Here is a 13,570-nt window from a genome sequence, read left to right on the forward strand (position 1 = left end):
CCCCTTATTTTTAATCACTTTAAGTGTACTTATTTTATAATCTACAGCAGTGCTTCTCCTACCTATGAGGAGTGTCACACTGTTTATGCTGTATCTTTGAGTTTTGATATTCAATGAGATACCATGCAGCCTAAATTCAGGGTGGACACTTCCAGAAAGGAGAACTGCTACAAGAAGCTCTGCATTGACAAAGGCCTTGCCCCACTAAACATAACTTTAATAAAATGATGTTTAACAACTCAATCTTGCAGCTGGGCGTGGTGGCGCACACCTGTAATCCCAGCACTTGGGAGGCTGAGGCAGGAGGATAGCTGTGAGTTCAAGACCAGCCTGGGCTACATAGTGAGTTCCAGGTCATTCTCAACTATATAGTGTGACCCTGTCTCAAAAAAACCCAAACCAAACCAAACAAAACAAAAAACTCAATCTAACAAGGAGTATCTTATTGTGTGTAATTCTGAGTGCTGATTTCTATGTAGTTGACTATAAAGGAATATTTCTGCCTTCTCCAGAACTATTTTGTCTTGCTTGTGAGACTCTGTAATTAGTATTCAAACAAAAGGATATCCTGCCTCCCTTCTGCATAAATTTTTCTTTAAACATTCCCCACTCTTCACTACAGGAGAAATTTTTGTGTTACTGCCACCATGCTATGATGTGACTTTTCTGAGGTAAAGTCTTTTTGAAAGCTTGATATAATGTCATATAAAATACTGCCACCGTGCAGCTCTTAATAAATACGTATTTAATAATATGTAACGATCTCATTGAAATGTACCAACCGGGAGCAATGCTGCCTTGGAATCTACTTCATGTGTGTCTCCTGCAGATGGCCTTCTACCACTGCTTTCTGCTGGAAGAAAATGTAAAGATATAAAGCCATGCAACTTTAAAAAGTTTTATTAATGCTGACTAGTAAAATAAAAAGTATTTCCAGGCACAGGACACAAAAATGACATGAGGCCAATTACTGAAATAAACCATTCAACTTAGTCATTATGAGAAGGCATCAAGATACAAGAGTATAAAGTAAGTCTTTCTGTCCCTCTCCTGTTTCTAAATCATTCTCACTAGAGCAGTCAAGGTAATCAGCTTCTTGTACATTCTCCAGGGATGTTTTTTGGTGTGCATTTTAGGTGTATCACCATACTACCCTCCCCCTTTTGCAGTATTTTTAGGTTTTGCTGTTCTTGGGCTTTTCTTTATAAAGACGGAGTCATGCTATGATACCCAGGTCGTCCCAAAGTCCTGAGCAACTATAACACTAGGTTTGCGGCACTGTGGTTGGCTTGCTGGTTTTTAAACTTTAGACTTGGAGATTTCCACAGAAGTACACAGAGGACTTCCCTATTGTTTTTGGATGTTACCATTATTTCCATATTGTAGACATATATTAATGTACTTAAACTCTTACTGAAATGAATAATCCACCCTTTCCCATTTAAGATGATATCTTTGTCATATCTTGTCCGTTTATCCTAAGTGAACTTTATCTTGAAGAAATTCGGTCAATTTAAGAGAATCCAGGGTAACTACACTGATGGCAAAGGGTAAAAAAGTATGTGTATTTGTGTGTGTGTGTTCTGGGAACAGAAAACGGGAAAAGAAAGTTCACTTCTTGCTTTCTTTGAAAGGTTAATAAATGTGGCCTAAAACTGAAATACTAGGATGCAGTAATATCTTAAAATACTATGAGATACTTTAATTTTCCCCTCATAATCCAACCCTGTTTTTACTTGCCTTACTGTTCTATATATTCCAAAATATGAAACAGAAAAAGCAAAAATCTTCATCTCTTTAGTATGTTTACAATACATAACATTAACGTTCATATACATGTATGAACTGATACATACGTATGTATGACTACTTTTCATCTTTTTACTCCATCCCTCCCTCTGATCTTTTCCCCACCTCCAAAACGTCTTGCATTTTTGTCAGAATCTTTATCTTGTATTCCATCTTTTTCAGTATTTCACTATCAAATACAACGTATATGATAATTTTTTGTATATGGACTTGACAGAGATTAAGGAATTTCATTCTATTCTTAGAATACTAAGGGTTTTAATCATCATAAGATGTAGAATTTTAACAAATGCCTTTTTCTAAAATGAGTTTAGTATTTTTCTCCTTTAATCAACTACCATATGCATCACAGTAATTGTACTTTTGTTGTTGCTGCTGTTGTTTGCCATACTGGGGATCAAACTTCAGGACCTTGCACTTGCCGGACAGACATGGCTCCACTGAGCTCCATCCCCAGAAAACCAATCTGCATTCCTGTAATGACCGCAACTTGGTCAGGCTATATTCTACTGAATTCGGGATTCCAAAACAGGATGAAAGAAATGATAGTGCAAGGAGCAAGGCAAGACTGTTTTTCTTAAAGAGATTTTACAACTACTCCACTTTTTAATTATGGGCATATATAACTTTATGTGGAAATATCATCAAGACACAGTAAGTGAAAACTTAGTGGTATGAGTAACCAGTATGAGATGCCAACTTTTGTCTAAAAGAGGAGAGGTAAGCAAGACTTGTACAGACATATATAACTGCATAAGCACGAAACTCTAGAGGCAAGCAAATAATGATTATATGTGAGCTATGCTTATTTTAATTTCAAGCCAATAAAAATATTAGCTATTTTTAAAAAGTTGAACTAGAAAAATATGTTGAATAAATGATAGATTAAGTTCAAAGAAGTTAAAATCAGCATATTTATAAAAAAGCAAGTCTTTGTATTTCATCTTTATGGACCAAACAATTTGTAAAAATATTAGAATGTTAATACATGACATTCCCACAGTTATAGTAACAATTATGGACTACACTCTTTGTCATCCGATCTGCATGCCATCCATAGACGTCTGACATACAATACATTTAAAGTTTAAATGAGTATGTTTATTAACAGAATTCATAAAGCCAAAATACCTTGTTCTGAGTGACGAGTAAAAGAAGTCTTGTGACACTTAGCAAACCCAGCGTAAGAACTCAAGTGCTTCAAGGGGTCTTCAGAAGGAGGGTCATTCTGTGTATATTGTACACAAACAGAACTTTAACGCAACTGAATTTCAAGCTGTTGCTTTCAGTATAACAACCCTCTGGTCTGTTTAGCTCAGTATGTTTCTCTCAGACACCAAATACTGCTTTGGAGTAGGCTTTTGCAGGTTGGGGATTTTGATAGCTTTCTTCCTGATTTGAAGCTATTTATTAACAGAGACTTCTGTTCATTAACTGCCAAAGTTTAGCTGTGCTACAATTATGACTTACTTAGCTAAAGAATTTTTAAAAATCTCAATTTTCCTTACTATTTTTACTATTTATACATTTAGAAAGCCCTACTGGCTTTACTGGCTTAATAAGCATTCCTATTTTCTATGATTTGAGTATTACATTTTACTCTAGAATTCATCCAAGCCTATAAAGTAATGAGACTTATAAACAGACCTCCAAATTTCTGCCCAACTTGTATTTACTCATAAATCATTCTTCTTATCCTTCGTTAAATTCTTCTTGATCAGCTAAAATGTTCTGCTAAACATTCATGTTTCTTCTATTCAAGCTGCAAGCTATTTCAGTAGTGAATTCTCTATCTTGTTACCTATTTTTCCAAATGAAGTATCAGAGTGACAAATCACATTAATTTCTTGTCTGATTTTACTTATTTTTCCGGGAATCTGTTGTAGTTATTTCTTGTTCACTTTATTTAAGTACTTTCCTTGATATACCCTTAGATACAATGATATGATATGATATGATATATTCAGTTACAGGGAACCACCTATAACCAGAAATTCTAAACTGGAAATAAGAGATGGACTTTAAGTTGTCTGCAGACCCTTCAAAGAAAAATCTTGTATATGTGCAATTTTCTTGGAAGCTAGTCTACAGCCTTCATCAGATTTTTCAAAGGAGTGTAAAACCCACAAATGATTAAGCACTCAAGGACTCTGACCACCCTAAGGCAAAGCTCATTGTCCTACAATAGTGTGAATTCTTTTCCCCTAAGTAAATTACCCAAAAACTGTTAATTCAAAGCACAACCAGCAGTTCAGTAGCAGAGCTCTTGTCAGTTGGGTGCATGGCCCTGGTTCCATCTCTAGCACCAAATCAAAAGACCACAGCCACCACTCTTCTGCTGCCTCACAGAAACCTGAGCTCCCTTCTTGCTTTCATCAGGAAGTTATCTGCCCACTTAAAAATTTTTAGCACAGTCCTCTTTTATCATTAAATGGTGAAATCTGTTGGGAAACTCTATAGTGTTTTACTCTTTCTTTTTAAGTGTTTTTTTTAATGCTAAACTGTATTCTTTGTATACCAAGTGTTTCACCACATCAAAACAATGCCACCAGAGTGTGGTAATATAATAATTACATGAATGCAGGAAAAAGAAAATGTGTTAGTTTAAATAATTTCAGACTGTACACAGCTTTACTAGGACTTAATAAAGGCCCCCAAAAGAATTCATTTACTGGGCTGGGGATTTAGCTTAATGGTTCCGCTGCCTGCCTGGCAAGCACTAGGACCAGAGTTGGATCCCTGGTCCAAAAAAAAGAAAGAATTTATTTACCTGTGATATCCATTTCAGTTGAAATCTGATCAAGAAAAACCCTGAATGGAATGCAGACATACTACATCTCACATTACAGTGATTATAAAACCAACACTGGTAGAGTTATCTGTTCTTTGTATTTATCACTTTTTCTCATTCCCATATGGTTTCATGACATGTCATAAAACATGCACCCAACTCAGATCTTTACAAGAACATGCTGTGACACAAGAAGTGTTGTGACAGGTCCACTGAACTTATACACCTTCCTCCATCTAAGTGTGTATGTATGTGTCAAGCTCAGTCGGATCCTTGTATACACTAATGAGAAGTACCCGATATTTATGCATCTCTGAATATTCTATAATTGTGTTTCTTATATCGTTCTGCTGGCCCTAGTAGAAGAAAGCTGTGTAAATTACTTTCAAACAAAGGCAAATATAGAAAGAAAAAACCCATATAATCATTACATCTCAATTTGCATATAAACACCAATTAAATTCCAAAATTATGTCTCATTAGGAGACATAAGGTAATCTATTTAGTATAATACTTTAATCAGAATAAAAAGTATAAATATTAGTGTGAATATCAAAATGCTTCACCTTTTATATATAAGGTGGTAACATGTCATGATGGCAATGACACAATCAACTTTGGATACAAGGACTAACCATACATAGAAACTTCTAAGTCATTATAATTTACTTGGCTTTAGCTTTGGAAAAATATCTTTCATTGTATTTATCAATCCTATCTACAACATAAGTTTTTAAGGACTAGATAATGAACACTTTCCTAAATCCTCTTAACCCTTTAGCTGCTAAATAGCTACAAATAATCTGTGAGAGCAACAGCTAAGGAATAAAAGCTAATTTTCAAGCTGGAAACACATTTTTGGGGCAGTTGTTCTATACATTTTAAACATGTCAACACTGAAAATCGCGCACTTGCATGTTGTACACAGGTTTCTGTTTCTAGAAGACAAGTTACATGAGAGCCAGAACAATGTTCTAAGAAAATTTGAGGCCCAGAAAGAGTTGAGCTTAGTAATCTATAAAAAACAAACAGAGAAAAGCATGTCTAAAAAGAGAAACATTAAACAAATTTTAGTTTTGAAAATGCAAGCTATATATACATTATTCATGCTTCTACTTTTTTTTCAAGTTAGGTATAGCTTCAAATATTTGGTACAACATGTTGGTAATGGTCTGCTAAAACTATATTTTAATCAAAAAAATTGAACTATCAAAATAGTGAAATAAAGATGTATTTTTTAAAAAAATAAAATGGAATACTACTTGGGCATAAAGAATGAGAAACTAGTGATATTTATAGCTAAATGGATGCACATTGAGCCCATACTCTTAAATGAAATAAATAGGACACACATGTAAATACTAAACAGTTTCTCTGGTGTGAGAAACTGAAAGTGTAAATGAGGACCAAAATGTATAACAGATAATGTGAAATAGGAAGAAAAGGTCCAAAGAAGAAGGGGAAGGAGGGGGATACAGAAAAAGAAAGAAGGGAAAGGAAAAAATATGACAAAAGGAAAAAAATGGAAACAAAGTCTTTGTAAATAGGGAGGAATGGAGGGGTTGAAGGGAAAGCAGAGGAATGGGAAAAAAATAAGAACCAACATATGTAAAGGTACAAATTCCCAACAATGAATATCGTACTGTACACCTAAAATGTACCAATATACAATGAATTAAAAAATAGTGAAATAAACTGACTCATGCTATTGTAAGGATTTACTTACAGGCAATAGTTCTCGTATTTTGTTTGATGTTTCTTTAAACCTTTGTAAATCCATGCTATCCTTGTGCCCTTTAACAGGGGGGGAGAAAAGATTCCAAATTTTTGTTTTTCCTTATCAAAGTAACAACCAGTATACAAAATTTTTAAAAAATCAACAGTTTTCTTATGCACCAATAATACACTAGGTGAGAAGAATTTAAGAAAATAGTATCACTGAAAATAAGCTTTAAAAAAAATCACCTAGGGGTCAATCTAAACAAGCAGGCTGCAGATCTCTACAATGAAAATTACACAACACTGAAATTGAAGAAGATACTAGGAGGAAAGATGTCCCATGTTCATGGATCTGCAAAGTTAATACTGTTAAAATGTCCATAATACCAAGAACAGTCTATAGATTCAATATGATTCTAATCAAAATTCCAGGGACATTATGCACAGAACTAGAAAAAACAATCCTAAAATTCACATGGAAACACAAAAGACCCAGAAGAGCCAAAGCAATCCCAAGCAAAATAAGCAAGGCAGGAGGCATCACAGTACCTAATTTCAGACATACAACAAAACCATAGTTACAAAAGCAGCATACAGTAATGGCACAAAAGACAAGTAGACCAGTAGAATAGAACAGAGGACACAGATACAAACCCACATGACTATAGCTATCTGATTCTTGACAAAGGAGCCAAAAACATGTTAGAGCCTCTCAATGTACAATGCTAAGTGACATATATGACTGCAATGATTTTTCCAAGCAGACTCCTGATTTCCATGTGGACCTAATTTAACTGTTGGTCATGCACCTTTCATGCTCAAAATTATGTGGTTTGGATAAAAAAATTATATGATCATCCTCAATCTCCCCTCTACCTTTTTATTGTTTCCCAAGTACCTAACACTTATGAGACACTAAGATTCTTTCAACAGTTGACCAAGTTCAATGGAAAGTATATTCAAGTACAAAAGACAGAGGCCAGTCAGGCCAGTGGCACATGCCTATAATCCCAGCACTAGGGAGACTGAGGCAGGAGGATCACCATGAGTTCAAAGACAGCTTGAACTATGTGGAAAGGTACTGTCTCAAAAAACACATAGAAAAGCAAGTAAGACAGAGCCCAAATAAGCTTTCCTTCACTTGTAAATACACATTGCTCAAATAACAAATAAAAGAAACTTATAGCTAATCACATCTCACCATTTTAACTACTACAGATTTTACTGTTACTATGTAAATTATACCGAAGAGGTGCAATAACTCTTAAAGAGTTCAATTCAATTTATTACCCCCACTTCTGGTTTTCTTCAAAAATTTTAAAGCAGTATGAAGATAGTTCACTTGTCACACGGTATTAATTAGCTAATTATTTTTTGTAAGGTGAAAAGTAATTGCCAGACTTACCTACAAATGCTCCAAATTCTACACTATCTCCTTGTGTAGCTCTAGAGCAAACAGTTTCTTGATCTTTGGTTACAGTTTCCAAGTGGCTTTTGCAACTTGGTTGGGATGGTGTACTAACAGAAAATTTGTTTGGTGGAGATGAGAGATGTGGTGTGCTATTGGGTGAACTGCCCAATTTTTGACTTTTATTAAGTAACTTTAAGATTTCTACCCCATGTCGTCTCTGTCGCAGTTCTGGAGGAGAAATAGCACTTGTGAATAAGGCACAACAAGAGGAACCAGCCTCTGGAAAATGGAATCCCTTTCTCTGGGGTGCTATAGGTAGATCTTCAAATATGTTACTTTGGGGATCTTTTTCATCTTTCATAAAAATATTACAAAGAAAAGGATTATTACTTTCAGGATCGCCTTGTGGAAGAGAAGAGCTAAGTGTATTCACAACACTCTGCTTCTTCCACACAGAAGGCCTTACAGGACCATCATCAATAAGGGTGAGAGCCAAATGTTTGGAAATACTCAATTCTCGTGTGATCTCGTTATGGATCTTGCTAGCTTCTGAAGCTTTCTGGGCAGTGAGAGTTTTTAATGTGTCTACTGTCAGAGCTGAAAGGTCTTGCAAATGGCCAATTTGAGAATCTAACGACTGTAACGATCTTTTTATGTAGTTGACACGATCTCCAACTTCTTTAATCTGAATGCACATCTGCTCCACTCTGTAAGAGAGAAACAGGCTTTTTACAAATATTAAAGAATGTAGAAATAAATTCTTAATCTCAATAATGATGGAAGAAACAAATTTTACATACACTCAAAACAAGGGATCATGAATTATTTGTAGAAAGTATTAGAATACATTACTGAGCCAGGGATTTAGTTCAGTGGTTTTGCTGCCTGCTTCACAAGCACAAAGACCCAAGTCCAATCCCCGGTTTAAAAAAAAAGATTAACATTACTGTAACTACATGAACACCACTGCACTCCAAGATGCAGCAAAGTCAATGGAAAGAATGACTGAAATAGCAAGGACAATTTTCTTGACTCTTCCCCAGAAATGCAGAACAGTAACTCTATTCTCTATAACTACAGTTATAGTTGAAAGACAGTAATAGAGCAGGGATATAGCTCAAGTGCTTAAGCACCGGCTTAGCATGCACAAGGCCTCAGGTTTGATCCTAGTGCATGCATGTGCACTGAGAAGCTGAGGCAGGAAGATCCAAAGTTTGAGCACAGTCTGGAAAATTTAACAACTCAGCAAGCCCCTATCTCAAAATAAAAAAAATAGAAAGTATTGGGGGTATAGCTCATTTTGTGTGTGTGTGTGTGTGTGTGTGTGTGTGTGTGTGTGTGTGTCAGTCACGGTGACAGTCACCCACAGTCAGTTTTAACAAAATAAACAGAACAATGGCCATTACAAGAGGAATAACTAAAGGAATCCCTTCTGATACATAATCAAGTATGATTAAAAAGCTTCTAAACCTTTCAAAAGTGACACGAATTCTCTCTTCACTCCCCGAGTGAAATTTGTCATCCTTTTCATTAAAATACATCTCAACACACTGCTCTTCAAAATCATGAAGTTTCTTTTGATCTTCTTCTGTTAGAAAAAGTTCTAAGGGGGTAAAAAAAGAAAAAAGAAAAAAATTAATAAAGGGCTTTCAGGCTCTCAAACCTTAGATCATAAGCTGTGTGAATTATTCAGGTTCTTGTGAATTATTCTGCATTGTCCCATTTTACTGTTATGGTTCTTAAGCACTAAACAAGCAACTTTCTCTTTTTCTTCACTTACAGAACAGTTTCAGGTACTTTCTTCTCATCTAATTCCTGTTTCCCCCAATACGCTCTTCCTTCCTCTCACCACCAGAGAAATAACTTGGGAAAACAGAAAGGCACGGAAAAATTTTAACCACAGTTTGACTTAATATTAAGCACAGTTCGCTTTAGATGATTTGTCCCAGCTAGTACACAGAATGTACTGAACTTGGTACTGTTTATAGAGCACAGTAGAAATGGTTTGTATAAAAAAATAAATAAATAAATAACCCAGCTAAAGTGCTGTCATTTACATTATCATTTTAACAAAACAAAATGATGCTTTCTTTTTTTTTGGTACCGAGGATTGAACTCGGGTCCCTGCGCTTGCAAGGCAGGGAGTGGAATTGCTGAGCTAAACCCCTGGACCAACAAAATAAAATGAAACGGCATCTCCTAAAAGGAATTTTAGTACTATACTAATTCAAGACATCAAATTGCACTGAAAATTCCTTTATGTTTAGGTAAATTTGACAAATCTTCACAATAACATCAAACAACCAAATGTTCTAAATAAAATCAACACTGACTCTCCAGTGTAACACTGAGATGTGATAAAAACATCTACCTTAATTTACTATACTTACTTGGTCCATCGGAAGTCTTGTCTTTCTTTCTTCTTTTACAGATGCAGCAGAAGAGAGAAGCAATATGGCTAAGGATGATAAGTGGAGGAGGCAGAACTGGCTTCTCATGATACGCCATGATAAAATGATAACGCTGGTACTTCCACACGATATTTGAAATGGCCTTCACTTGTAAATACACATTGCTAGGATAACAAGGAAAAAAAATTAAACAATCATATCTTAAATACTAAAGAGTTACTGTAGTTCTGTAATATATAAGAACTAAGGAGAACCTGTTTGCCAACTAGACTAAAAAGTAAATGAAAAGGGTGATATCATGGAGAACCTTAATAAGAACTGACCGAAAAATGGCGCAGGCAAAATACTATGATTTTGAGATTTAAAAGATATACATCAGTAACTAAAACACACAAAAAAACTATCTTAATATTAATCAACTGCAGATAAAAATGACTTTATGTATTGTCAAATCTACAATTATTAAAAAGTAATAATACCTATTTTTAGCAGGAAGTTGGGGACACAAGCCTATTTTGACAAGCATATATGCAAGAACCCCTAAAAGTATGCAACTCAAACAATTCTATTTTTAGAAAAACATTCTAAAGAAATACATGGTTTATATGTTCATAAAAAACAACATATAAAAAGGGCCAGGGATTTAGCTCTTTGGCACCCAGCCTGCCTCACAAGCATAAGGTCCTGAGTTCAAACCCCGATCCCCCTCCACCCCCAAAAACCACAATATATGTACATCTAAATATTAAGGGTGGGATTACCGATGAGTTTTTACTTGCCTTTCTATTTTCTATACTGAAATGTGCATTCCTTGGCAACTCAGGAAAAAGTTGATAGGGACTGAATTTATAAAAGAAATGCATGTTGAAAAATAGAAGTATGAAATTTAGCATCTCTTGGAATTTTTAAAAATAATTTTAGTAGTATATTTTAAGGCTCAATAAAACTCTTAGATTTTAAAATGTTTCTGTCAAAACGAGTAGCACTATATTGCGTATCAAATGATCTATTATAATAAGCAAATGAGTAAGATTCTTACTTGAAAAATGCAATGAGAAGATTGACCATAATGATATACTGTACAAAGAGGTAGACTGCTTGAAGAAATTGAGTCAACCATGTCCCAGGACCACAGATTTCAGGGATAGTGGAATCACTTGCACACACTTTAAGAAGAAGAAGAGAGTCTTAAATACAGAAATTCACCAGAAATTGCCATTAATTGGTGCTTAATTATTTTACTTAACGGTAAAGTAAGTGAAGGGTTTCATCGGATGTGGGCGCTGTGTGTTCTACTACCCTATTTCAGACAAAGAAGTGCTCGTAGATGTTATAATGTACTCTTCACACAGGCTGGGTTTTAGTCTGAGGACCACTAAGGAGGATAATGTTCAGCCACAATTTAACATTTGTCTAAGAAAGGTATTGGAACCTCTGAAGTATGGTAGAGGTCCAGCAAATCCTGTATATTCATGTATATAAACATAACTAAGCTTAATTTATTATGTCAAAACAGGGTTGGAGGAGTGGCATTGTGCTTTCAAATTTATGTTGACTAGATTTGAACTCCTTGGTTTTCATGACTTTTACCTAGAATGTTCTGAAGCCAGACCATAGCTCAATACAAACATGGGAACAGCTTTAACACCTGCCATAGAACTGAAGAAGGTAAATACTGAGATAGCGCAAAGATTAGAATGTAATCATCATAAATTACTAACACTCCCCCCTCCTTTTTTTTTTTTGGTTTTTTGGAGACAGGATCTTACTATGTAGTTGAGACTAACCTGGAACTCACTATGTAGTCCTGGCTGGTCTTGAACTCATAGCGATCCTCCTGCCTCAGCCTCCCAAGTGCTGCGATTCCAGGCATGAGCCACCACACCCGGCCTAACAATTCCTTTATAAATATATTGCCAGGCATTTCTGGCACACGCCTGGAACCAGCACTCAAGAGCCTGAGGCAAGAGGATTGCCATAAATTCTAGTCTATCCTGGGTTATACAGTGAGTTCAAGGCCACCCTGGACCACATCCTAAGACCCTGTTTCAAAGACCAAATAAATGCATATATACATACAGTAAAAATAAGTATTTATGGTGCACTTAGCAGTTAGCACTTAGTAACTGTTTTATACTATACATATCACTGAAATTCTCATTAGGGTCATATTAGTTCATTAAGTGGTTTTATAAGAAAACTGATGTTAATCCTTTTACTCTTAACAAGTCAAAAAGTGAATAGTAATGAAACTGTCCAAGGTTGAACAGATAGAGGTTATTCATTAGCTTATTCAGAGAAAAGTAGTCACAAATTTTGATAGAAACCTAAAATTAGTCATCCCCTGTAAAACTCAACATGCTGTTAGGTCTTCAAGATTCAGAGAGAGGATCAGTATTTCTGATTGACTCCTCATTATTAATCCACCTGAATGGTCAAAGCAAATCCCGCTTCTCCCATCCACTGAAGCCACCTAAGCTAATGAGATAAGACAGGTTTATAAAGGGGGTGTCTGTGGGAGAGGCTCCCTCTAACAGTGCCCATGGATATGTAGTACCCTTTCTTCCTACTGCTTTGAGTCTTTCTGAGGAAACCCGTATAAACCAGAATGTCCACTATAAGCAGAGAAAAGGGAACAAGGGTCCTTAGCTATGAACCTTTCCGAAGACCACTCTACCTCTGAACTTTCTATCTGACTTAATAAATGTCCTCACTGTTTAAGCCAATGGTACAAATATGTCCATTATTTGTAACTGAAAAACTCTAAAACATGTGCTTGCAAGTTAATTTTTTTCCCTAGGGTTAACTAATGCACAGTGGGGGGACTTAGGTTTAAAGTTTGACTTCGGAAAACATGCAATGTTACTTTAATGCAAAAATAACTTTTAAACATAAAATAATCAAAAGATGACTTCATAAACAGAAGCCCTTACCATCAATTTCGTATGCATAAACTTCACCAAAAATCATCCAGTATGGATGAAAAACTATATCTTTAGCAAGAGTCCAAGATGGTGCTTCATGAGGATAAAGTATTGCCTTTCTGGGAACGCCAAAACTAAGTAATACTACAGCCATAATCACAACAATGTAGAACATATTGGCCACCTGTTTAAAAAAAAAAAGTTGTTAAAATGCAAGCTAAACACTTTTAACAAATTTTCATCTTAAAAACACTTCTAATATTCTGATAATGAGATAATAGAATTCAGGAAAATCTCACCACTACAAACTTTAACATTAAGGAGACTATGTCTAAAAAAAAACAGAATAAATAAATGTATGGCCTGGGGATTTTATATATGAAGCCATGGGTTCAATCCCTAGCACCGCAAAATATCAAACCACACCCACCCCAAAAAAGAGCACCACTGTGTCTATCATGAACTGCATCACTGATTCCAATCGGACTATGCCTATGTATAGGGA

The 13,570-nt window shown here is 35.4% G+C and overlaps 1 protein-coding gene across 5 annotated transcripts in view; it reads right to left on the minus strand.

The window, feature by feature from the left end:
• Trpm7 (transient receptor potential cation channel subfamily M member 7) overlaps positions 1–13,570 on the minus strand; it is a 93,596-nt gene that overhangs the window by 16,865 nt on the left and 63,161 nt on the right. For 3 of the 5 annotated variants that reach the window (XM_010638685.2, XM_010638681.2, XM_033765238.1), the window contains 8 exons: positions 13,075–13,249; positions 11,181–11,307; positions 10,121–10,305; positions 9,201–9,333; positions 7,725–8,437; positions 6,327–6,394; positions 2,941–3,037; positions 783–853 (listed from right to left, as the gene is read on the minus strand). In XM_010638685.2, the coding sequence (XP_010636987.1) occupies positions 783–853; positions 2,941–3,037; positions 6,327–6,394; positions 7,725–8,437; positions 9,201–9,333; positions 10,121–10,305; positions 11,181–11,307; positions 13,075–13,249 (1,569 nt within the window). Of the gene's footprint in view, positions 1–782; positions 854–2,940; positions 3,038–6,326; positions 6,395–7,724; positions 8,438–9,200; positions 9,334–9,430; positions 9,594–10,120; positions 10,306–11,180; positions 11,308–13,074; positions 13,250–13,570 lie in introns of those variants that run through there. The other 2 variants (XM_010638690.2, XM_010638696.2) reach the window with 2 other exon arrangements.

Source organism: Fukomys damarensis, unplaced genomic scaffold, assembly GCF_012274545.1.
Source record: "Fukomys damarensis isolate Sample0158 unplaced genomic scaffold, DMR_v1.0_HiC HiC_scaffold_17, whole genome shotgun sequence".
Classification (NCBI taxonomy): Eukaryota; Metazoa; Chordata; class Mammalia; order Rodentia; family Bathyergidae; genus Fukomys; species Fukomys damarensis.